This window comes from Dysidea avara, chromosome 2 (assembly GCF_963678975.1).
Source record: "Dysidea avara chromosome 2, odDysAvar1.4, whole genome shotgun sequence".
NCBI classification, from domain to species: domain Eukaryota; kingdom Metazoa; phylum Porifera; class Demospongiae; order Dictyoceratida; family Dysideidae; genus Dysidea; species Dysidea avara.
Window position 1 is genome coordinate 32507022 of NC_089273.1, and position 27122 is coordinate 32534143.

General features: G+C 38.8%; 1 protein-coding gene across 1 annotated transcript in view; it reads right to left on the reverse strand.

Annotated features, from left to right (window-relative positions):
• Positions 1-27122, reverse strand: part of LOC136248010 (sushi domain-containing protein 2-like) — a 130100-nt gene that overhangs the window by 32153 nt on the left and 70825 nt on the right. The window contains exons 6-7 of the mRNA XM_066039826.1: positions 26775-27016; positions 25341-25892 (exon numbers count right to left, since the gene is read on the reverse strand). Of these exons, the coding sequence (XP_065895898.1) occupies positions 25341-25892; positions 26775-27016 (794 nt within the window). The remainder of the gene's footprint in view (positions 1-25340; positions 25893-26774; positions 27017-27122) is intronic.

The window sequence follows — 27122 nt, forward strand, 5'->3', positions numbered from 1 at the left end:
TAATTAGCTATTAAAATTGATTGATCTTAGTTCAATCAAGTTTTAAAATATTCATTGTGTAACAGCTAAACATGATAAACATCATGGTGGATTACTAATTTCTTGATTTGAGGTAGTTTTCTTGTATGCTTATTGGTAAGGAAATTAATTTCATGGGCGGCCGATAATTGTACAGTGTTTGTTACAGCTTTTCAACCAAACCTTTTCATGAAAAAGCAAGCCAAGTAGTCATAAACTTATTTCTTGAGGAACAACTGCACTACCATTTAATTACAAAGGATTCACATACTCTAATATATTAGAATACACACAGAGCAATTGTAGCAATACTTGGAAAAGAGTAACAAAGGCTTAGTTTTGCTACTTTGTTAGCTCAACTAAGTTACTGATTAGCTCAACTAAGTTATTAGCTACTGGAAACTTAGCTAGAGATGGTTTAATAAAAGGGTGAGTGTCTACTGTGGTATCTGTACCTTGTATTACTGATACCGATCTGATGCCAATACCACTGGTATCGGCATCGATACCGATACTGGTATCGGTATCAGTCCACCTTTAAAAATAAGGTCGAAGGTCTGTCATGCCTGCAGGGTAAATCCCTTGGAGAAAATGAGTTGAAAATTGATAATAGATGGAGTAACCATCATAGGAGTGCCTGTTCATGGTTTAAATGGAATCAAGATAAAGACCATGGAGATATGACATAAAACCCAACCTGTGTCAAAATTACATGATCAAATTTTATGAATAAAAAAAACTATTAGTTCTCACATCTACCAGGCAAACCGCTTAAACAATGAGCTAAAAATCAGTACGTAGCTGGAATAATCATCATAGAAAGTTCTTGCAGTGGTACAGAAGAATCGGATTACAAACCACTGAGTTATGATTCGAAAGGCAGCTGCGTGTAACAAATGAGAGATCAAGATACTCTAATAGAACAGTCACCCTAATAGAGCATTCAGCTACGTTTATAACCTACTTCATTATAGAATTATATTACATTGCAAGTTATTCTGTAGGGAATTTTCAGTTCCAAACAGTGAATCTGATAGAAAATTCAGCTAAATGCAAGCCACCCTGTAGAGAGTTCACCTAGAAACAAGTCACCCTGTAGAGAGATCAGCTAGAAGAAGTCACCTTGTAGAGAATTCACTTACAAAGAAACCATTATGTAGAGAGTTCAGCTACAAACAAATCACCCTATAGAGAGTTCAGCTACGAACAGATTACCCTGTAGAGAGTTCAGCTAGAAGAAGTCACCTTGTAGAGACTTCAGCTACAAAGGAACCACATGTAGAGAGTTCAGCTGCAAACAAATCACCCTGTAGAAAATTCAGCGACAAACAAATCACCCTGTAGAAAGATCAGCTAGAAGAAGTTACCTTGTAGAGAGTTCAGTTACAAATAAACCATCATGTAGAGAGTTTGGTTGCAAACGAATCACCCTGTAGAGAGATGAGCTAGAAGAAGGTACCTTGTAGAGAGTTCAGCTACAAAGAAACCATCATGTACAGAGTTCAGCTAAAAGAAGTCACCTTGAAGAGAGTTCAGCTACTAAGAAACTACCCTATAGAGAGTTCAGCTAGAAACAAGTCATCCTGTAGAGAGATCAGCTGGAAGTAATGGCATCGGAGCCGGTGGGCCGGGCCCCCACACCATTTTCAAAAGCATGTTTTGCCCCCCCCCCCCCCCCACTTTTTGGGACAAGTACTAGTAGCCAATCAGCCAAAATTATATATACACTCAGAAATACATACCTCCATGCTGAAGCCATACAACCATCATGTAAAAGCACTTAGGAGTGTGGCATCTCCAGTCCATCGCAACTGTCAAGCCATTAATTGTACTGTATGAGGTACTCTATTAAATAACACAAAAGCGCATGTAATTTTATTTCTGTTATGCTTGCACATGATATCTGTTGTTCAAATATTTACTGGATCCCATGCAGTGAGAAGTTTAAACAGTAGAAAGAGTGTCATATCCGTGGCATTATATGATGTGAGAAAGTTTAACTTGAATTGAGGGTGGTAACAGATCTAACTCTATGAAGGCAGTCACACTACAGTGCGCGAGTGTATGGGAGTTGCTGACTGCCGATTATTCAGTTATTAAGACTTTGTGGTGAAGTTGATTTATCAAGAGAAACAAACAAGGGTGTTGAAAGCCAAAGTGGCCAACCGGTGAATGCAGTGTGGTATTCACGTGATCTACACTCAGTTTGGGAACATCTTCTAGAGCAGACTGCCCAGCTTGTAGTTCCTTACAGGTAACAATGTTTCACTTTGCGGACGTAATCCTTGTAGTATGAAGTACGTAAAGCTCTCATAAAGAAAAGACCTTCAAATGATCATGATTTCTCAAATGATATATGCATGCACTGAGCATGTACAGTAGGTGTAGAGGAGTACAGCGGCAGGTGTAGGGAGTGAAGAGATATAGCAGTACAACACACAGGTAACGTCGCGAGTATACACATGCGAGTAATGCTCGCATCTTCTCGCGGGATCATTCTTTTGCAATGCACTGTTCCATACCTGTGGAATATCGCGTGGATATGGGTGGAGTCTATTCTACGGAACGGAACGGAACGGAACGGAATTATGGACTAAACTACGGAACGGAATGCTTTCTCAAATTGAAGCTTGCAGCTTACCATTTCTGTACAAGTTATCGGTGGCACTTCCAGCTGGTAAACAAACTTACCCCAAGAAAGATAAAACGAACTTAAGGATCGATTGTGGGTTCTTGCTGTTGTATCAAGTAGGGAACTTAATGCATGACTTTTTTGCTAATATGGAGTTGTTTTTGCTTACTTTGACTTTAGAATGTACAATCTGGGGCTCAGCCTTTCTAATAGGCATAAATCTGGCAGTATGTAGCTACACTACAAAGGAAACAAGTATGGTGACAAGCTGAATCAACTCTGTCAGGCTAAACAGAATCTAAAGGAATTTTGTGCAGTGTGTGAAAAGCAAACTTTCAGATACCTCAAGGAGGCTATATTGTGTGAACATCAATGATTCATTAACAGAATAGTGGACTACATAATGTCAGATATCTTAGCCTGAGTAGTGAGTTGAATCCAGGATGGGGTCTATTTTACAGAATGGAATGCTTTCTGAATCAAAACTTACAGCTTGTCTAGCCGCTATCATTGCTGAAGTTGCATTCATCAGTGGAACTTCCAGGAAATGGAATAGGATAATAATAAAATATTAATAGCTGTTTCATGCAGTGCATTATTCTACTACCTGATATATCAAGCAGGTCTCTTCAATTCATTTATTGCATGACCAAGGCAAGTTTTGTTACTACAATACAGTAGCTGATTGGATGTCAGTTGCTTCTGGTGATCTTGACAAGATAAATAGTTTAGAAGACCACTCAATTTCTTCAGTTTCAGAGCGTAATATCCACAGAGAAATTAAGTAGAAAGTTACTGGTGACAGGAAAAGTCTAGGTGAAAATGACTTTATTCAGTCTAATAAACAGAATATATGGTTGATTGAGTGAGGTATCACTTGCAGAATGTTCAGACAACCAGCGATGAGATGCATGCATGGATTCATTGAATTTTTGTTACAGTTGGAGACATTAAATATCCAAAAGCAAACTGACTGTATAATATTAATTCACTTGCTTTATATTTTCTCAATTTTGAGCCTGTATACAAATAATTAAATTTTTCTCAGTCCTAGAATAAGATGGGAGAGAAATTTATCTTTGTTTACCTATACTGTACAACTTCAAAGGAAATGAAGAATAAAATTAGTAAAACCACAACAAGGTGAATTACAGATTTAAATACTAAATATGAATTAGAGCCTTTAGATAATTATTGTTCCAAAGCAAAATTGTAGATTGAAAAAACAAGGACTGGTGAGATCTTGGTTATTTAATGACAGCGGTTGGAGATTATAAGGGTGGTAACTTCTTGTTCTTGAATATGTTGCAAAGTGGAGGTACAAATCAAAATGGGATATCAATTTCATTATGAAAAATTTGTATACTTAAATAATCTAGCATTACTGTATTCATTTGTCCTCCACTTAAATATGGTACAACAGTGTTGGTACATTGGCAGTCTACCTTGAAATCTCAACTCTAGAGTAGATCCAACACAGAGCAGCCCACACTGTAAGATCTCACTGTAATTTCATGGACCATGCAGCTGGACTGGGAATCCCTTGAAAATAGATGAACAAATTTAACCTGTTTTGTTTGAAGTGAAGCATGTGAAATGTTACACTTAAGAAATCCTAGGATTCTTAGGTGGTATGTAATTAATGTGAGTGTTCCATTTCCGGTCTGACTAGATACATTGAAATTACACACACATCTTGGTCCAAATCACATTTGCCTGGTGGCTATGGGCATGGTTTCACATGCATAGCTAGGCTTATAATTGAGATTTGGTTGATCTTGGAGTTTTGGCATTTGGCCTGATTCAAGGCTAGCAGTCAGACACATCCTTGAATTTGTGCAACAGAAAAAATCAGTTCACTATTGAATACAGCATTAGTCCACTGCACCGGCTGTTAATAACTCCATGCATACAATTCAGTGATGTTTGCAGAATATAGCCCCTTTACGATCTGCCAAAATATTTGCTCCTCTCACACTGCACAAAATTCTTCAAGTTTTAATTCAGCTGGCTCTTTCCTGTTACCAGTGTCTTCCTGCTTGCTTTATTTGTACACTGACATATGACTTGAAAAGCTGGCCCAGACTGTTTTCTAAAGTCAAAATGAGCAAACCAGCTCACATAAAGTGCCCTTCTTGGTATATCCGTAGATGAACCAAGGATGAACATCACTGATACAGCTCATCCCACAATTAATACTTCGTTACTAATGACAACCAACAAGAACCCACAATCGATCCTTTAATTCTTTTTATCTTATGTTTAATCACCCACTGGAGGTGCCACTGATAACTCGTAAGGGCAGTTTCAACAATGGTAAGTTGCACGCTTCAATTTGAGAAAGCGTTCCGTTCCATAGTTTAGTCCATCATTCCGTTCCGTTCCGTTCCGTAGAATAGTCCCCACCTGGATATGCACTAGCTGCGAGAGAAACTCGCCACACATGAGAACACTCGCTACTGAGTTTAGTAACTTCATACAACACTTAAATCACATAAATATTTGTGATCGGTCCCATAATTACGTTCGTGCAAGCCTAGCTAGCTAATTATACAGTAGAGTGCAATAAACGCACGCTGGGCCCGCAGAACGCAATGGGTGGAATATTTACAAAAACGCAAAAAAATCCGTAAAATCAAAAGCGCTTGTTTCACAATGAAGGAAAGTGATAACACTAAAAACCTTGGAGGCATCGTGATCCCAAAAGCAAGAGGAGTTTCAAAATCTTTGTTTCATATCAGTACTCTCAAGGAGACAGAAGATATCAGCGTTAATCTTCCTTGCGTTCGACGAGCAGTTCACTATCGCTTTTTCTCACATTTAAAAATAAATAAAAAATCGTGACGGAGGTGGTTGTTCTTGAGTCACCTCCCACGTATTTTGTTACTTTTACTTGGCTTTCAAGGATTGTTACTTTCTCCTGTGAAGTAGATAATAACAATAACAATAATAACTTTTACTTGGCTTTCAAGGATTGTTACTTTCTCCTGTGAAGTTAGAGACGCAAGTAGAGAAGTTACTATACAGCAAAACAGCTGGGGCCACTTTCGTCTCGTCTGGTATCACTGCAGTTGTTTTGAAATCACAACCGACCCCAGAACGCTTGAGAACCTTGGTACCGTGGTCTGAAACGGTACCAGTTAAGGCTAGTTGTTCGTTCGTTATAGTTTTATTTGTTCTCGTGTACTTTATCGCTCGCCAGGGAAGCATTATTTGGATTGAGGTGGTGGAATGTTGCGACCAAAACGTCCTAGAAGTCAGTCGACATCGCCATCCAAAGTAGACTATAGTAAATGTACGATTTGTGATGAAACCACCAGCGATGATGCTATGGAGTGTACGTGGTGTGAGATGGCTCAACATAGGACCTGCTGTAAGATAAGTGTCGAACAATGTACTGTATTAGGTGAGCTGACAGGTAATAATGTGTTCCTATGCTCCACTTGTATGCAAAACGTACCCTCTGCCTTCAGATTGTACGATGACTCAAAAGAATTGCACAGCTCCATTGAGTCTAAAATTCAATCACTAGGAACTAATCTTTTAGCCAAAATCAACTTGATCACTGATTCCTGTGATAAGACCACTCAAGATAAAGAGAAAGCCAGCACATCGATGCAACAAGTCCAAACTCTTTGTGACTCAATCAAGAAAAAAACATGACTAACTGCAAAATGATGTTTCATCCTTAGCAAAAAAAATGAATGATATGCACCAAAATATTCAATCCAAACTGAGCTCACTATCATCTGAAGTTATACAGTCTCCAACCACTCCTCACTCTGCCATAGAAGCAATGAATGAGCTCAACGATCGTAATCGCAGGAAATGTAATTTGATTGCGCACAAGCTACCTGAAGATTCTAAAGATGAAGAAACTTTTCTTTCTATTTGTAAAGATGTGCTGGGCCTTGATGCCAAATTGTTACCATTAAGCGCCTTGGCCAACAACGTGGGTGGCCACGTTTACTACTAGTAGTGCTGGAAAATGAAGATATTAAAAGGCAAATTCTAGCCAGGTCACCTCGTCTACGCCAGAGTGACTCTTGGAAGACAGTTTTTATTACACCTGATCTAACTCGACAAGAACGCGAAGAAGGCAAAAGGTTACGTGATGAACTGAAAAGAAGAAGACAAAATGGGGAGTCTAATTTGATTATCAAAAGGGGCAGAATCATTGTATCATCTCAACGTAGCAACCCTACCTTGAGCAAGTCTCAACCAAATCAGTCCTCCTAACACAAACCAATCAGTAACTTATAACCATAGCAATAACCAATCAGTAACTTATAACCATAGCAACACATTAAAAATTCTAAGTCTAAATTGTCGTAGTATCCGTAGCATTGATCGAAGAGCTAGATTTCATACATTGGTCCAAGAACATCAACCTGATATTATCATGGGGTGTGAATCACAGATAGACCAATCATATAATTCTAGTGAAGTATTCCCCAAGGGTTATCATGTTTTTCATAAAGATCGTTGTGAAGATGGTGGTGGTGTTTTTACATGTGTCAATGATAAATTCAGTGCATCTGAAGTCCCATCACTGGACATGGATGCTGAACTTGTATGGGTTAAGATAACTTTAGCTAAGGATGATCCTATTTTTATTTGTTCATATTATCGTCCTCCTAACAGTATGCAACACTCATTAATACAACTTCAAGAATCCCTTAACAAAGTGATAAATAACTCTACCCAGTTTCCTAACATAATCTTAGCTGGAGATTTAATCTCCCAGGAATAGTTTGGTTAGATGGTAATGGCCAACTGGGACAAAACCCAGCTTACGGCTATGAATTAAATTCTCTGTTTTTGGATATTATTTATGACAGTAGTCTAGAACAATTTGTTACAGATCCAACCAGGAATGAGAATATCCTAGATCTGGTTTTTACCTCCCTTCCAATTGTCTCTGAAACATCTGTTGTTCCAGGAATGTCAGATCACGAGGCGGTATTATTCAGTGTTAATGTTGAGGCTTATGTACCTCAGAATGTGACAGAACATACTGTATTCTTGTATCATAGGGGAAATATTGATGCAATCAGGAAAGATATGATAGATTTGTACTATACTTATATCTCGGTTGACCCTTATTCTAGGACTGTGGAGGAGAATTGGCAATTATTCAAGACAGGTTTACTAGAAAGTATTACCAAGTATGTACCACAAAAAGCCATCAGAAACCGGAAAAGCTTGCCCTGGATAAACCATGATATTAAACATTGTATGAAACAAAGGAAACGCCTTTATAATCGTGCAAAAAAAACTAATAAACATGAAGACTGGGCTGCATATCGTTCAGCAAGAAACGAAGTGAATGGTAAACTGGAGTTAGCACACTCTTCCTACTGTAGAAGAATGTTTGATGATTCTTTTTCTGGCAATCGCAGACAGTTTTGGAAGTACATCAAAGCCAAACGCAAAGATTCATCAGGAATTTCTCCTTTACTTGTGAATGGTTCCATAGTATCTGATCCACATGGAAAAGCTGCTGCTTTAAGTGATCAATTCCAGTCTGTATTTACCCTAGAGGACAAATCAAATATACCTAAATTGGATGATAACAGTTTTGTTACTCCTATGCCAGCAATTTCTTTTTCAACCAGTGGTATACAAACTTTGTTACATAACCTCGACCCAAACAAGGCTCAAGGTCCCGATAAGATTGCCCCCTTTGTGTTAAAGAACTGTGCTGCAGAAATAGCTCCCATATTAGAAATTATTTTTAAACAGTCACTAAACTCAGGGGTTCTCCCTTCTGACTGGCTTACTGCAAATGTCTGTCCTGTTTTTAAGAAAGGTAACCGTAATACGCCATCTAATTATCGTCCCATTTCCTTAACATCATCTTGTTGTAAGATAATGGAACATATAATATTTCACTCTATAATGGATCATGTTCAACATAATAACATTTTAATTGATAATCAACATGGATTTAGGTCAGATGTGATACTATTGGATTTTAGTAAAGCTTTTGACACTGTCCCTCACATACGTCTCCTTAATAAGCTCAAAAATTGTAAAATTGATAATCTTATTATGACTTGGATCAAATCCTGGCTTATCCAACGCACACAATCTGTTGTTGTAGATGGTACTAGTTCCTCACCGGTTTCTGTACTATCAGGTGTGCCTCAAGGGACTATCTTGGGTCCCTTATTGTTTTTATTATACATTAACGATATTGCAAATAGAGTGTCATCTTCAATTCGTCTGTTTGCTGATGACTGCATCTTATACAGAGTTATCAAGTGTGAAAATGATTCTATTATCCTTCAGCGTGATCTTGATCTATTATCTCAGTGGGCAACACTTTGGCAAATTAAGTTCAACGTATCTAAGTGTGTACTAATTCGATGCTCTCGATCACTTGATCCATTTCAATATGACTACCAACTACATAATCATATTCTAGAAGTAAGAGATGAGCATTTGTATTTGGGTGTCCTGTTACACGAATCCCTATCATGGTCTAATCATATTACTAGAACTGCTGCAAAAGCATCACAATTATTCAACTTTTTAAGATGCAACTTGAGTAACTGTTCTCCCTCAGTTAAAGCCACTGCCTACCTTACTATAGTCTGTCCTATTTTAGAGTATGCGGCATCAGTATGGGACCCATATCAACAAAATGACATCTTATCCCTAGAAAAGGTCTAACGTAGAGCTGCTCGGTTGGCACTGTCTGACTATAATAGACTTAGCAGTGTAACCGATATGCTAGAGATTTTGGATTGGCCGTCACTTGAATCTAGACGAAGAATTGGTCGACTACAGACATTTTATAAAGGAATCAACAACTTATCAGGATTATCCATTCCACCATATTTTTTGCCAACTCAACGATCCACCAGACACCACCACACTCACCACTTTATCCAACCCAGTACAAGGTCCAGTTAGTATCAACATGCTTTTTTTCCAAGAGCAATCAAAGATTGGAACAGCTTGCCAGTATCTGTCATAGAATCAGAAAACATAGATACATTTACTAATTACTTATTGTCTATCTAATTGTTTGCTGTATATCTTATGTGTATGTGTGATTTCTTTGGGGTGTTGATCGCCCCCTGGGCACATCAGTAATTGCCGTCTGCCCAGTAACAATAAATAATAAAAAAATTTTAAAAAATTGTTCGCCTTCGCTGGTACCCTGTGGACGTAGGAAAGGCCTGGAAGACAAAACTTACCCAGCAATGGATTTGCTTCTTCATGGAGAATTCGATGGTGCAAGTTTCATCTTGGTAGATGACTGCATCCATATCTTATGATCGTTTTATTAAACGACTGTAGTTTATTGTCACTGTAAAATCGTTTTTTGCTGTTAGCACTTCATAGTGCAGTAACTTCGAAATTTCTTGGCTTCTAGAGTTGAAACTTCGGTTGACCATTCCTTTAACCATCTAGATAAAGAAAATACGAATTAGAAAAATGCACTAACTAGGGTTCTGTGGCATTACTTGGCGACCAATCCATCTAGGTTTACAGTAGCTACTGCTAGCTACAGTACTGACTGTAGTCCGTGATGACAGAGTCGAGGTCAAGTCAGTAGCTAGGCTACCAAGTATTCGGTAGCTACAACACAGGAATTGCAATAGGAGACTTCACAGCTGGCGGAACTGAGCCAGCTCTGCCTCCCAAGACCATAGGTGAGACCTGTTATCTGGTCTTGCGTGACGCTCTCGAGTAAAGTTAGCTATCATGGAGCATTACTGTAGCCTTGCTGCATCCACATGGGTCACTCGAGCGCACGTCACACGCGTCATGCGACATTACCCGTGAGCTGTACTGTAACTATGCAGTATAGGTGTAGGACTATTAGCTAGCGATAACGTACCCCACAGCACCTTTATATAAACGCACGTATGAATTGGGTACAGAGGAGCCAGATCCTGTGTGTCTGCATGGGTATTAATCAGTTTATGGCTGACTGGTTATGGTTATCTTTGCCCCCCCACTCTGAAAATCGTTCCTACGCCTTTGGCTGGAAGGATCACCTTGTAGAGAGTTCAGCTACAAACAAATCACCTTGCAGATAGTTCAGCTACAAACAAGTCATCCTGTAGAGAAATCAACTAGAAGGATCACCCTGTAGCGAGCTACAACAACAAATCACCCTTTAGAGAGATAAGCCAGACAAAGTAACCCTGCAGAGAGATCAGTAAGAAACAAATCACCTCATAGAGAGTTCAGCTACAAATAAAATCACCCTGTAGAGAGTTCAGTTACAAACAAATTACCCTGTAGAGGATTCAACTACAAACAGATAACCCTACAGAGAGTTCAGCTAGAAACAAGTCATCCCGTAGAGAGAATCCTGTAGGGAGTTCATCTATAAACAAATAACCCTGTAGAGAGTTCAGCTACATTTCCAGTCACCCAGTAGAGAGACCAGCTGTAAACAGGTTAACTGTAGGAAATAATATTATAATTAATGTATGTATTATATATATATATATATATATATATAAATGTATGTATTATATATTTTATAGTTATAATACGCTTACAAGGGATATGATTAAAATATACGCACGATTCACGAGAGCACGCAGCGCTCGAGTGAGAGTGCATATATTTAGTCATATCCCGAGTGGTCATGTTATAACTGTTATATTCTACACCCCAGTAGATGATAACGATTATAGATAGTAAGCAATAGTGAAACAGCATCTCCTGGAGATGGAAATCAATAGAAATGCTTGATGGATCAAACGTTTTACACTTTTAGTGGTGCCACGCCCACATAGTCGCGATTAGTGAGTTATCCACGAAGGAGACAAGAGTTCATCGAAACTTGTTCCAGTACCTGAGGTGAATAATTGTTGGTTGATTTAGCGCTCATTATTAGAGACTTGTTTACTGTTTAGATAAGGATTTCGCGAAATGTGTGAAGTTACACCATAATTATGTGACCAGATTTTACAAAACTGATCCAAATCGCACATCAGGCAAAATCAAACTAACACCACCAGTGGATAGCTACACTATCGTACTAGTAGTTTTGATACTCAGTACCACTCAAACTACTCGAGGCTGGTCTCAACAAACGTCAGTTCTGGGGGGTGTGTAGAGTTCGAATGGCAGTTTCAGGCCTTGTGAAGGACCTGGCTTGGCAAGAACCAGTGATTTACAGGTGAACAGCCTTATAATGTAGGCCAGACGTTTTTTCTGTGGATTTTGCTACATATCAACCACTAAGGTTGATATGTAGCAAAATATCAACCTTAGTGGTTGATATAACAGCCAGCACAGCCCTGTAATCTCGTCTCTGGACTCCAATTGTGGTCTGCCTCCATTTTGAGGTCTATCACTTGCCCTCCCCTCCACCCCCCAACCTCCACCCCTTTGTGAGCACTCGTGATACAACTTCACTCTTCCAACTGCTCAGATTTTCTATCTTATTTGGGTGGGAAACTCTACAAGCAGCTACAAGTTCTGGAAGTGGTCTGAAAGGAAACAGATTGATGCATCTTTAGAGTAAGTTTCATACGCGTGCTTGCTATCCCCTTGGAGAGTTATGCTGGCTTGAATTCTTTAAAACCGTTTATCTCGAAACTTCTAATGTGCAATTTGGATCATTTTTCTAAAACCCAGTCACATATATGGTAAGCGTAGCCACAAAGCGTGGTATATCAGTTATATACCACAGTTTGCCATGGTATATCAGTTTACCACAGCGCGGTATATATATACCATGGTTGAGATCAAAAGCGCCGCGCTGTGGTATATAACTGATATACCACGCTTTGTGGCTACGCTTACCATATATGGTGTAACTTCATACATTCCGCGAAATCCTTATCTAAACGGTAAACAAGTCTCTAATAACGAGCGCTTAAATCAAACAACGATTATTCACGCAGGAACTGGTCGATGAACTCTTGTCTCCTTCGTGGATAACTCACTATAATCGTGACTATGTGGGCGTGGCACCACTAAAAGTGTAAAACGTCTGATCCATCAAGCATTTCTATTGATTTCCACCCAGGAGGTGCTGTTTCACTATAACTTACTATCTATAATCGTTTTCATCTACTGGGGTGTAGAATATAACAGTTATAACACGATCACTCGGGATATGACTAAATATACGCACTCTCACTCGAGCGCTGTGCGCTCTCGTGAATCGTGCATATATTTTAGTCATATCCCTCGTAAGCGTGTTATAACTATAAATTATATATATATGTATATGTTATACTACAGATATTGTGGTATTCGACATATATGCCAAAAGATATACAAACTTAGAAAAGATGTTATAGTGTGAGGCGAAGCTTCGCACTATGGCACCCTTTCCTAAATATGTATATCTTTTGGTATATATTTCGAATACCACAATATCTGCAGTATAATACATGTATGTTAATACAACATCTCGCTTAATTACTAGAATATCAATATCTTCAATATACTGAGTCTATCAATGTCCAGCTTTGAGTATATACAGTGTATGTATCCCAATTCTACAAGAAATACTGTCAGTAATATATATGCTATAAGATTGTTTAGTCTGAGTCTATTATCACTCTGCATTTTTTATAGGGCTGACTAGGTGATTGTCCTGGTGTCTCCATTGCTGGTGTACTGGGAAATCCAAAGTATACAGTACAGTTTGAAAAGTGATATTTATCATTAATTGATGATGAGAAAGGGCCTGAGCCAATATGACTGTTCGCTTGAAGTATGTTATTGTAAGACTGTTGAATGTTAGCCACATTTTGAAAGGGATAATGACTTCTAGTGCTGCTGAGAATTCCACTTATTCCTTGATGATCATCAGAATCAGCATTTGAGTATACTCAAAGACTCTGTTCACTGCGGTGTCCTGTAATAGCTGCAATTTTGTCATTTGAGACCTCTGCTTTCTGAAGTTTATGGACTGCTGTTTTTCGAACACTGTGGTTTGTAAATATTTTGTTAGTAAATTCTACGCCACCTTGCATAGCAATGTATTTCATGTATGTGTCAATGGTATGCATACCAACGGGTTGAGTTGTGTACCAAACTTCATTAATTGGTGTGTTAAAGGTTTAAGGTATAAAGGGCCACTGTTCTTTAATTCTCAGGCCGCTTTGATATCAATAGTTCCAGCAACTTAACTGGGCATTGATCATGACTCTGGTAATACAACCACTGAGGTAGTCGTCAGCTTTCCTTAAAAAGTCCACCTTTCCTGGTCTTAGTAATTCCTTCCACCCATTCAACATAAACAGTTTTACCTGACACATTTTTTTTTACAAATTTTAGACCTTCTACCCTTATTTGATGGTGTTCTTGACAACCACTAGTACCGAATTGCTGGCTAATTGTATAGAATATCGAGTAGTTCAGACTGGTGGGATTTGTGCACCCCAATACACCCTTTTCACATAATTGCTCTTCTTCCAAAGTCAGTGTATCTGTTTTTATGTTTTCCCATACCCTTCTCTCTCATCGATATAGCCTTTCCATTCCCCTGCATCCTTCAAAGGCCTTGTCTTTAATAATGCTGTATTTTTGGCCTTTCTCTCTCAGCCATCGATCCAGTGAAGATAAGGTTGTATGAAGACTATCTGGCTCATATTCACTCCCATCGTTCTTCCTGACCTCAGCAAAAAAGAATTGTAAAATTTCATCAAGGTGATCCACTGGAATATTCTCAAGTCGCTCCTGTATGTCTCTAGCTTTTCTCCATGTATCGAATCTTTTTATCCAAGTTAATGTAGTTTTAGTGGTGTTATAATTTCTTGTTTTGTCAGCAAATGTTTGTAAGTCTGACTTACTAGCTGTGGCAAATGAACTCATAGCTTGGGCGTGGTCTTGAGCGTCATGACTAGGGAACTCGACTTGACTAGCGACATCATTATTAGAACTGCAGAGTTGTTTTGGGTTCTATAGAGTCGGAAGTCTCGTTGGCAGTAGTTGCTCTCTCTAAAGTGTTATTGCTGGTGATGTATTGCTTCCTTATTAAAGATGTGTCCAATTCTGTCTCAGCTAAGCTGCTAAATAACTGGTCTAGTTCGTCTTCCTCATCTGAACACACAAACGTTGCAACGTTCAAAGACAAGAAGTCTGTAAGGTCTTTTGTATTCATTGTATACATGTTTTACTACTGGAGTGCGATATATCATAACCATAGAGATGAAAATATATAGCCAATCACATTCGGATATTACCGAACAAGATTAGAACAAATGCTATACAGCATTCATTGGCTAGTTTTCTGCAGTATATCAAATATATACCACCGCCTCTTATTGGGCGTTTTGTACAGGACACAGTATTGATATTGTATTAATAATCCAAAACAGCCAAACTGTAAAAAAAAGAGTGCGGCCCTCAGAAAGGCTATGGTGAAAAAAGATGTGAAATCCAAGGTGGCGGCCAAGAAATGGCTGTGATGGTAGGTTAATGGTAAAAAATTTAATAACGACAATTCAGGTGAATTTTGTGCCAAGACCTACAGCTTGGCTGTTTTGAATTACATTACACTTCTTTTTGTATTTGTATATCCAAAGCCAGCCATTATGGCTTTTTAACCTATCATTTTTTTCTTTATCACAGAAAGAAGAAAAGATGAAGCAGGGTGAAATCTTTGTAGATGAACTCTCTACAAGGTGGTCTTTCTAGCTGATCTCTCTACCGGATGACTTGTTTGTAGCTGAACTCTCTACAGGGTGATATGTTTGTAACTGAACTCTCTACAAGGTAACTTCTTCTAGCTGATTTTTCTACAGGGAGATTTGTTTGTAGCTGAATTCTCTAATGGGCGATTTGTTTGCAGCTGAACCCTCTACATGGTAGTTTCTTTGTAGCTGAATTCTCTACAATGTAACTTCTTCTAGCTGAACTCTCTACAGGGTGACTTGTTTCTAGCTGATCTCTCTACAGGGTTACTTGTTTCTAGCTGAATTCTCTACAGCTGATTTGTTTGCAGCTGAACGCTCTTACATGGTGGTTTCTTTGTAGCTGAACTATCTACAAGGTGGCTTCTTATAGGTGATCTCTCTACAGGATGACTTGTTCCTAACTGTCTCTACAGGGTGATCTGTTCATAGCGGAAATTTCTACTGGGTGATTTGATTGCAGCTGAACTCTCTACATGATGGTTTTTTTTGTAACTGAACTCTCTAGAAGGTAGCTTCTTCTAGCTGATCTCTCTACAGGGCAATTTGTTTGTAGCTGAATTCTCTACAGGGTGAATTGTTTGAGCTGAACTCTCTACATGATGGTTTCTTTGTAGCTGATCTCTCTATTAGGTGTCTTCTTCTAGCTGATCTGACTACAGGGTGACTTGTTTGTAACTGAATTCCCTACAGAATAACTTGCAATGTAATGTAATTGAGTAAATTATAAACGCAGCTGAATGCTTTATTAGGGTGACTGTTCTATTAGAGTATCTCGATCTCGCATTTGCTACGCGTAGTTAGGGTCCGCAACGCGAAAAATCGATATCCTCCAATCAACTATCTAACTATTGTCATGTGTCAGGCTAAGTGTAACTTGAATAACACCATCGTGGCAGCCAAGTTTGTCACTTTCTTCTGGTAGAAAACGATACAAATGTCTTAAAATCACGTGAGTTTTCGTTCCAGCAGTTCGTAGGGTTCTTCGTATGCCACAATATTCACTCTCAACATTGTTCAAGTAGTCTATCATCAACTCAAAGTATTGGTGGTTTGATTTTATTGGTCAGTTTCCGGTGGCAGCACGATCTGTGCAGCTTTTTGGCTACAGACAAAATGTTTCTTGCTCTGGAGCACAGGAAGAGCAGAGCAGCAACTGCGCCGTGGGTCAGCAATGACCAGTACTAGGTAAAGTACCTGCATGCGGAGTATGGTTATAATTGAAGCTTGTTAGACATCTGGCTGAGCAATCTATATGCTGAAATTCGGCCAAAATGACACGATTTTTACAAACAAATACCAGAATGGTTGATACATCAGTGAGACAGTCTCCAACAACAAGGATACGAAGCTTATAAACACCTAACAATACGGCTATCTCGCCCAGTAAACGCATATAGAGCAATCCAATGCATGAAATAGGCACTCACGTGATCTAATCAAATCTCGGAAAATACAATCATAATCTATTCCAATGACATTAAAATCACTTGGAATCAAGTAACAATCAGTTTGTGTGCATTAGGTTCAACATCTCGATTAGCCCAGCAGTCTGAGACTCTCCCTATGATGCCATCACAGCATAAAACACACCCGCACTGGCCCAGACCACGCCTGAGTGAACAATTAACACAAATATTTACAAAAGGAGCACACTGAATGGTTCCTATTCAGAAATGAAAGTGATTTCATGGGTATTTTAGCGATTTGAATGTCGATCACGTGAGTGCCTATTTCATGCATTGGATTACTATGCGTTTACTGGGCGAGATAGCCATATTGCTAGGTGATTATAAGCTTCGTATCCTTGTTGTTGGAGACTGTCTCACTGATGTATCAACCATTCTGGTATTTGTTTGCAAAAGTAGCGTCATTTTGGCCGAATTTTTGCATATAGATGGCTCAGCCAGATGGCTAACAAGCTTCAATTATAACCATACTCCGCATGCAGGTACTTTACCTAGTACTGGTCATTGCTGACCCACGGCGCAGTTGCTGCTCTGCTTGTCCTGTGCTCCAGAGCGAGAAACATTTTGTCTGTCGCCAAAAAGCTGCACAGATCGTGCTGCCACCGGAAACTGACCAATAAAATCAAACCACCAATACTTTGAGTTGATGATAGACTACTTGAACAATGTTGAGAGTGAATATCGTGGCATACGAAGAACCCTACGAAATGCTGGAACGAAAACTCACGTGATTTTAAGACATTTGTATCGTTTTCTACCAGAAGAAAGTGACAAACTTGGCTGCCATGCTGGTGTAATTCAAGTTACACTTAGTCTAATACATGACAATAGTTAGATAGTTGATTGGAGGATATCGATTTTTCGCGTTGCGGACCCTAGCGTAGTTACCTTTCGAATCATAACCTCGATCATAACTCAGTGGTTTGTAAACCGATTCTTCTGTACTACTGCAAGGACTTTCTATGATGATTATTCCAGCTACATAGTGATTTTCAGCTCGTTGCTCTAAGCGGTTTGCCTGGTAGACACGAAAACTAATAGTTTTTTTATTCATAAAAATCGATCGCGTAATTTTTACACAGGTTGGGTTTTGTGTCGTATCTCCATGTGTCATATCTCCATTTTTACACAGTATGTTGTAACCCACCCTCGAACAGAACTCTCATCAATAACTTTATCTGTAGTGCTGAATTTCCTAGCAGCTCGACTATTGCCGTTTTCAATAGCATATCTTGCTACTTTTGCCTTGAATTCTGGAGAATACTTATTGTAAACGCCCCTCTTTTCACCAGTAGACTGGAACTTGCTAGAACCATGGCCACTCGCGTTTATGACACGCATGACTTCAGTATTAGCAGCTGCAATTGTAGATGGAATCATTTTGCTGCTCAATGGCCCCCTGGAATCTGGCAAATGAGCTTCACACCGCTTCTTAGAGAAATAATCTAAAAGTGATCTCGACATAATCGCCAGCTGACAATCGCGCCAAAATTATCTTAATTCCACAATTCTTGGCTAGCTAGCTGATTATGCAGAATAAATTTCCCGAGTCGTGAGCTCATTCGTGAAATTCGGGAAAATTTGCGCCTCGGGAAAATAACCCGCTATACGGTATTAGAATGTAATATTAAACAATCAGCATCTCCCGACGGCTGTATCAAGACACACGGTAGTGTGTCATGCGGCCCAAGAAGCCGGCGCGTAACACCCGTGAGTATATTGACAGGAAGAAAGAAAACGCAATTATCGCACCTCCGTAGCTCTGTGCTGCCTTGATGAAACAAGACGATTTTTGCTGTGGACACTTCCTCCACCTTCAGCACTCCACATTCCATTTTTGAGCGAAATCGCTTCTAGCGTTCCCGAGATATGCGACTTAAAAAATTGGCTTAGTTTCTTCGTTTTTTTTCTTCTTATTTTTCTTCCTCTTTTCACACACTTACAAAAACTGATATGAAACGCGAACGCAATATCCGATCGCCTTGAAATTTGGCACACAGAAGGGGAGTATAAAGGCGCATCTCTGTACTAACTTTGGCTGGAATACGATAAACAGGCAAAGAGTTATGAGCGATTGCTCACGAAAAATAACACCAATATGTTGTCACGCCTACAGGATAAACCGCGTATGGGAAGAAGCTGAAAATCGGTGGGTGAATAGGTTAACTATTGAACCTCAAACCTTTTGTGGTTTGAAAGAAATCGAGCTAAAAACCAGGAAGAAACAACGAAAAAACCAACAGTGTGTAACAATTACGCAATCGAGATTAGCTAATAAAAACCTACTACTTGCCACGCCTACCAGATAAACCGCTTGGGGTAATGCTTTGAAAATCGCTGTATAGATGGAGTAATTATCGTAGAAAGGCTCTTTAATGGTGTAGAAGAATCAGACTTAGAGCCACGGAGTTATAACACGAAATCCAACTTGGTGCAGCAGGTGCGAGATCGAGATACTCTAATAGAGCAGTCATCCTAATAGAGCAGTCAACCTGAAGAGAATTCAAGAGATCAGCTACAAACAAGTAACCTGTATCGAGATCAGCTACAAACAAGTCACCCTGTAGAGAGTTCAACTACAAACAAATCACCCTGTAGAGAGATCAGCTAGAAGAAGTTAACTTGTAGAGAGTTCAGCTACAAAGAAACCATCATGTAGAGAGTTCAGCTGCAAACGAATCACCTGTAGAGAGTTCAGCTATAAAGAAATCTCCCTGTAGAGAGATCAGCTAGGAGAAGTTTCCTTGTAGAGAGTTCAGTTACAAAGAAACCACCATGTAGAGAATTCGTTTACAAACTAGTGACCCTGTAGAGACATCAGCTAGAAGAAGTTACCTTGTAAAGAGTTCAGCTACAAAGAAACCATTCTGTAAAGAGCTCAGCTGCAAAAAAATCACCTTTACAGAATTCCACTACAAACAAATCACCCTATAGAAAGATCAGCTAGAAGAAGTTACCTCGTAGAGAGTTCAGTTACAAAGAAACCACCATGTAGAGAATTCATTTACAAACTAGTGACCCTGTAGAGACATCAGCTAGAAGAAATTACCTTGTAAAGAGTTCAGCTACATAGAAACCATTCTGTAAAGAGCTCAGCTGCAAACAAATCACCTGTACAGAATTCAGCTACAAACAAATCACCCTGTAGAAAGATCAGCTAGAAGAAGTTACCTTGTAGAGAGTTCAGCTACAAAGAAACCATCATGTGGAGAGTTCAACTGCAAACAAATCACCTGTAGAGAGTTCAACTACAAACCAATCTCCCTGTAGAGAGATCAGCTAGAAGAAATTTCCTTGTAGAGAGTTCAGCCACAAACAAATCACCCTGTAGAAAGATCAGCTAGAAGAAGTTACCTTGTAGAGAGTTCAGTTACAAAGAAACCACCATGTAGAAAGTTCAGCTACAAACTAGTGACCTTGTGGAGCTATCAGCTAGAAGAAACTACCTTGTAGAGAGCTCAGCTACAAAGAAACCATTCTGTAAAGAGCTCAGCTGCAAACAAATCACCTGTACAGAATTCAGCTACAAACAAATCACCCTGTAGAAAGATCAGCTAGAAGAAGTCACCTTGTAGAGAGTTCAGCTACAAAGAAACCACCATGTAGGGAGTTCAGCTAGAAGAAGTTACCTTGTAGAGAGTTCAGCTACAAAGAAACCATCATGAAGAGAGTTCAGCTGCAAACAAATCTCCCTGTAGAGAGTTCAGTTAGAAGAAGTTACCTTGTAGAGAGTTCAGCTACAAAGAAACCATTCTGTAAAGAGCTCAGCTGCAAACAAATCACCTGTACAGAATTCAGCTACAAACAAATCACCCTGTAGGGAGATCAGCTAGAAGAAATTATCCTGTAGATAGTTCAGCTACAAACAAATCACCCTGTAGAGAGATCAGCTAGAAGAAGTTACCTTGTAGAGAGTTCAGCTACAAAGAAACCATCATGTGGAGAGTTCAGCTGCAAACAAATCACCTGTAGAGAGTTCAGCTACAAACCAATCTCCCTGTAGAGAGATCAGCTAGAAGAAGTTTCCTTGTAGAGAATTCAGCCACAAACAAATCACCCTGTAGAAAGATCAGCTAGAAGAAGTTACCTTGTAGAGAGTTCAGTTACAAAGAAACCACCATGTAGAAAGTTCAGCTACAAACTAGTGACCTCTTGGAGAAATCAGCTAGAAGAAACTACCTTGTAGAGAGCTCAGCTACAAAGAAACCATTCTGTAAAGAGCTCAGCTGCAAACAAATCACCTGTACAGAATTCAGCTACAAACAAATCACCCTGTAGAAAGATCAGCTAGAAGAAGTCACCTTGTAGAGAGTTCAGCTACAAAGAAACCACCATGTAGGGAGTTCAGCTAGAAGAAGTTACCTTGTAGAGAGTTCAGCTACAAAGAAACCATCATGAAGAGAGTTCAGCTGCAAACAAATCTCCCTGTAGAGAGTTCAGTTAGAAGAAGTTACCTTGTAGAGAGTTCAGCTACAAAGAAAACATTCTGTAAAGAGTTCAGCTGCAAACAAATCACCTGTACAGAATTCAGCTACAAACAAATCACTCTGTAGGGAGATCAGCTAGAAGAAATTATCTTGTAGATAGTTCAGCTACAAACAAATCACCCTGTATTGAGATCAGCTAGAAGAAGCTACCTTGTAGAGAGTTCAGCTACAAAGAAACCACCATGTAGGGAGTTCAGCTAGAAGAAGTTACCTTGTAGAGAGTTCAGCTACAAAGAAACCATCATGAAGAGAGTTCAGCTGCAAACAAATCTCCCAGTAGAGAGTTCAGTTAGAAGAAGTTACCTTGTAGAGAGTTCAGCTACAAAGAAACCATCATGAAGAGAGTTCAGCTACAAACAAATCACCCTGTAGAGAGATCAGCTAGAAGAAGTCACCTTGTAGAGAGTTCAGCTACAAAGAAACCATCATATAGAGAGTTCAGCTGCAAACAAATCACCCTGTAGAAAAATCAGCTACAAACAAATCACCCTGTAGAAAGATCAGCTAGAAGAAGTCACCTTGTAGAGAGCTCAGCTACAAAGAAACCACCATGTAGGGAGTTCAGCTAGAAGAAGTTACCTTGTAGAGAGTTCAGCTACAAAGAAACCATCATGAAGAGAGTTCAGCTGTAAACAAATCTCCCTGTAGAGAGTTCAGTTAGAAGAAGTTACCTTGTAGAGAGTTCAGCTACAAAGAAACCATTCTGTAAAGAGTTCAGCTGCAAACAAATCACCTGTATAGAATTCAGCTATAAACAAATCACCCTGTAGAGAGATCAGCTAGAAGAAACCACCATGTAGAGAGTTCAGCTGCAAAGAAATCACCCTGTAGAAAATTCTGCCACAAACAAATTGCCCTGTAGAAAGATCAGTTAGAAGAAGTTATCTTGTAGAGAGTTCAGCTACAAAGAAACCATCATCTAGACAGTTCAGCTGCAAACAAATCACCTGTAGAGTGTTCAGCTACAAACAAATCTCCCTGTAGAGAGATCAGTTAGAAGAAGTTACCTTGTAGAGGGTTCAGCTACAAAGAAACCATTCTGTAAAGAGTTCAGCAGCAAAAAAATCACCTGTACAGAATCCAGATACAAATAAATCACCCTGTAGAGAGAACAGCTAGAAGAAGTTACCTTGAAGAGTGTTCAGTTACAAAGAAACCACCATGGACAGTTCTATAATAAATATATGTATTATATATATAATTTGTACATTTACTGATATAATCAGAAATATTTAAGGTACATCTGCTTCATCTTTTCTTCTTCCTGTGGTAAAGAAAAAAAGATAGGTTTAAAATGTCCCAAAGCTGGCCATAGGCTGGCTTTGGGGTATACAAATACAAAAAGAAGTGAAATCTAATCCAAAACAGCTAAGCTGTAAAAAAGTGTGCGGCCCTCAAAAAGGCTATGGTGAAAAAAGATGTGAAATCCAAGGTGACGGCCAAGAAATGGCTGTGATGGTAGGTTAATGGTAAAAATTTTAATAATGACAATTCAGGTGAATTTTGTGCCAATTGCAGCTTGGCTGTTTTGGATTAGATACGATAAACAGGAAAAGAGTTATGAGCGATTATGCAAGAAAACTAACACCAATATGTTGTCACGCCTACAGGATAAACCGCGTATGGGAAGAAGCTGAAAATCGGTGGGTGAATAGGTTAACTATTGAACCTCAAACCTTTTGTGGTTTGAAAGAAATTGAGCTAAAAACCAGGAAGAAACAACGAAAAAACCAACAGTGTGTAACAATTACGCAATCGAGATTAGCTAATAAAAACCTACTACTTGCCACGCCTACCAGATAAACCGCTTGGGGTAATACTTTGAAAATCACTGTATAGATGGAGTAATCATCGTAGAAAGGCTCTTCAATGGTGTAGAAGAATCAGACTTAAAGCCACGGAGTTATAACACGAAATCCAACTTGGTGCAGCAGGTGCGAGATCGAGATACTCTAATAGAGCAGTCATCCTAATAGAGCAGTCACCCTGAAGAGAATTCAAGAGATCAGCTACAAACAAGTAACCTGTATAGAGATCAGCTACAAACAAGCTACCCTGTAGGGAGATCAGCTACAAACAATTAACCCTGTAGAGAGATCAGCTAGAAGAAGTTACCTTGTACAGAGTTCAGCTATAAAGAAACCATAATGTAGAGAGTTCAGCTGCAAACAAATCACTTGTAGAGAGTTCAGCTACAAACAAATCTCCCTGTAGAGAGATCAGCTAACTTGTAAAGTGTTCAGCTACAAACAAATCACCCTGTAGAAAGATCAGCTAGAAGAAGTTACCTTGTGGAGAGTTCAGCTACAAACAAATCAACCTGCAGAATTAAGCTGCAAACAAATCACTTGTAGAGAGTTCAGTACAAACAAATCTCCTGTAGAAAGATCAGCTAGAAGAAGTCACCTTGTAGAGAGTTCAGCTACAAAGAAACCATCATGAAGAGAGTTCAGCTGCAAACAAATCACCTGTAGAGAGTTCAGCTACAAACAAATCTCCCTGTAGAGAGATCAGCTAGAAGAAGTTACCTTGTGGAGAGTTCAGCTTCAAAGAAAACATCATGTAGAGAGTTCAGCTGCAAACAAATCACCTGTAGAGAGTTCAGCTACAAACAAAACTCCCTGTAGAGAGATCAGCTAGAAGAAATTACCTTGTAGAGAGTTCAGATATGAAGAAACCACCATGTAGAGAGTTCAGCTGTAAAGAAATCACCTGTAGAGAGTTCGGCTACAAACAAATCTCCCTGTAGAGAGATCAGCTAGAAGAAGTTTCCGAGTTCAGCTACAAACAAATCACCCTCTAGAAAGATCAGCTAGAAGAAGTCACCTTGTAGAGAGTTCAGTTACAAAGAAACCACCATGTAGAGAGTTCAGCTATAAACTAGTGACGTTGTAGAGACATCAGTTGCCTTGTAGAGAGTTTAGCTACAAAGAAAACATCATGTAGAAAGTTCAGCTGCAAACAAATCACCTGTAGAGAGTTCAGCTACAAACAAATCACCCTGTAGAGAGATCAGCTAGAAGAAATTACCTTGTAGAGAGTTCAGCTACAATGAAACTACCACGTAGAGATTTCAGCTGCAAAGAAATCCCCCTGTAGAAAATTCAACCACAAACAAATTGCTCTGTAGAAAGATCAGTTAGAAGAAGTTACCTTGTAGAGAGTTCAGCTACAAAGAAACCATTCTGTAAAGAGCTCAGCTGCAAACAAATCACCTGTACAGAATTCAGCTACAAAAAAATCACCCTGTATAGAGATCAGCTAGAAGAAGTTACCTCGTAGATAGTTCAGCTACAAACAAATCACCCTGTAGAGAGATCAGCTAGAAGAAGTTACCTTGTAAATCGTTCAACTACAAACAATTCACCCTGTAGAGAGAGCAGCTAGAAGAAGTCACCTTGTAGAGTGTTCAGTTACAAAGTAACCACCATGGAGAGTTCTGTAATAAATAAATGTATTATTTTAAATATAATTTGTACATTTACAGATAAAATCAGAAAGTACGTTTGCTTCATCTTTTCTTCTTCCTGTAGTAAAGAAAAAAAGACAGGTTAAAAAAGTCCCAAAGCCGGCCATAGGCCGGCTTTGGGGTATACAAATACAAAAAGAAATGAAATCTAATCCAAAACAGCCAAGCTGTGAAAAAACAGTGCGTCCCTCAAAAAGGCTATGGTGAAGAAAGATATGAAATCCAAGGTGGCGGCCAAGAAATGGCTGTGATGGTATGTTAATTGTAAAAATTTTAATAACGGCAATTTAGGTGAATTTTGTGCCAAGACCAAGCGGCACAAAAATTCACCTGAATTGTCGTTATTACAATTTTTACCATTAACCTATCATCACAGCCATTTCTTGGCCGCCACCTTGGATTTCACATCTTTTTTCACCATAGCCTTTTTGAGGACCACACACTTTTTTTACAGCTTGGCTGTTTTGGATTAGATTAAAGTATCTTGATCTTATCTAAGAAAAATGTAGATAATCAGTGCATGTCATGAATTTTAATATAAATTAACTGTGGCGTCACCTTTGATTTCCCAACTCTGGGTTTTATGAAGGCTGCACCAAGTTTACAAATTTAGTATAGACTAATATTATCACTTACAGTCTAATCCAAATTGATGAATCTGTTCATTTGTTGAATTAAGTGGTAGGTATTCAGAGGAATTTCTCATCATCAGATCATCAGTCATATCACCATTGAATACACCCAATAAACCAGATGTGTTGCCTCTATAACTATCTGACAGACTAACAAGTAGAACTGAGATTATCTCATTTTCCTCTTTGGCTTGTACATATGCACCACTTGAAAACAATGCGGATAGAGTTTGGTTGCCTAAATTAGTGACTGTTACATTGGTAAATTCCTGCTTTTGCAGGTCATCAAAAATGACTCTTTCTCCATTAACAAGAGCATCCAACCCACGTCGGCTTAGTTCAAACTGCACAGTATCAGAATCATTTTGTTTAGCAGCTATTGCTGTGAACACAGTTGCTTGCACAACATTTCCATCTGAGTTTAGCGCCTCTTCCATCCTAGCTTGTAATGTGAACAATTCATCTTCATGTTCCACCAGTGTAAATTCTCCTTTACCATTGAAGGTGTACTTGAAACCATCCAATGTTATCATATGAGGGTCTCCAAATATAAATCCTAAAAGGTAATGCATTATCACTCAACCTTAAGAATTAAAGATAATATTCCACCATCATAAATTTCAAGTTTGATTTGTAACCAAATGTTACAATAAGTGTATTATACTGTAGTAATGGTGTATTGTAATACATCAATCCATCTCACAGTACATACTGAACAGTACATATAAGAACAATGTTATTGTACAGGTGTATAATAAATTTTCTACAAGTCTATTACATCAAAAACAGTGTATTTCTTAATTATTTTGGAAGGTATTGCCAGCTTTGCGTATTTGGTTATGCAAATAGTACTGTTTAATCACTTAAACAAAGTTAATGTACTGTAGCAACTGTACACAGGAGTGTGTAAGATAGTATAGAGAAATAACCTGGACACAGTAGGTAACATGGAGAGTACCCAGTAAATTTATACCAGTAATGAAAGGAGTGGCAATATACAAAAGGGTGAAAAATAATTGGGAAAGTGTGCATGAATTGAACAAAAGACATGCACGGAGAAGTGTTAAAAAATGTGGACAGTGTTTTCTTGCCTGTAGAATTCTTTTTGCTGCCATAGAATGTTAGAACCCCCAAGCTTTCCAATGTCAAAGCCATCTTAGTAATAATTAAGCAGAGGATAATTTTAAAGTGATTTGACATTGGACTCATGAGTATATCTGTGAAACCTTGCACATCCACTAAAACAACCACCATCAGTAGACAATGGCAACTGGTTTATAACAGAAGAAGACTAGCTGGGGGATTGTAGTTATAATGCCAATTAAAATCATCTTATTATCAAAATTTCTAGGCATACATGATTTGCATGCACTACATTAATGCAATAAAATATTTTGATTCGTCATTGTATCTTGAAAGTATGTAAATATACATGTACCTGGTGGTCGTAAAATGTATCTGCTACCATCATCAGATGGGCGGTGCTTATAATATTCTCTACAATCAGAAAACTCTCCTGTGCAACAGTAGAAGAAAGGACGAACATCATGATAAAAATGCTTCAGTGTTCTTACAATGCCAATTGGGGCATAAAGGTCCACAGTACCACCTCCTGGTGGTCCAACCAATAATTGTCCCTCATCATTATAACAACATTGTTGTCCAGAACCTTTATTTACCCTGGAAAATAAATTTTTACATCTAGTAATACTGCAATGCAACTAAGTTTGGAAAGGGGTCCTCTACACATGTCTTATTCTGTGACATATAAAAATTTATTTATTCT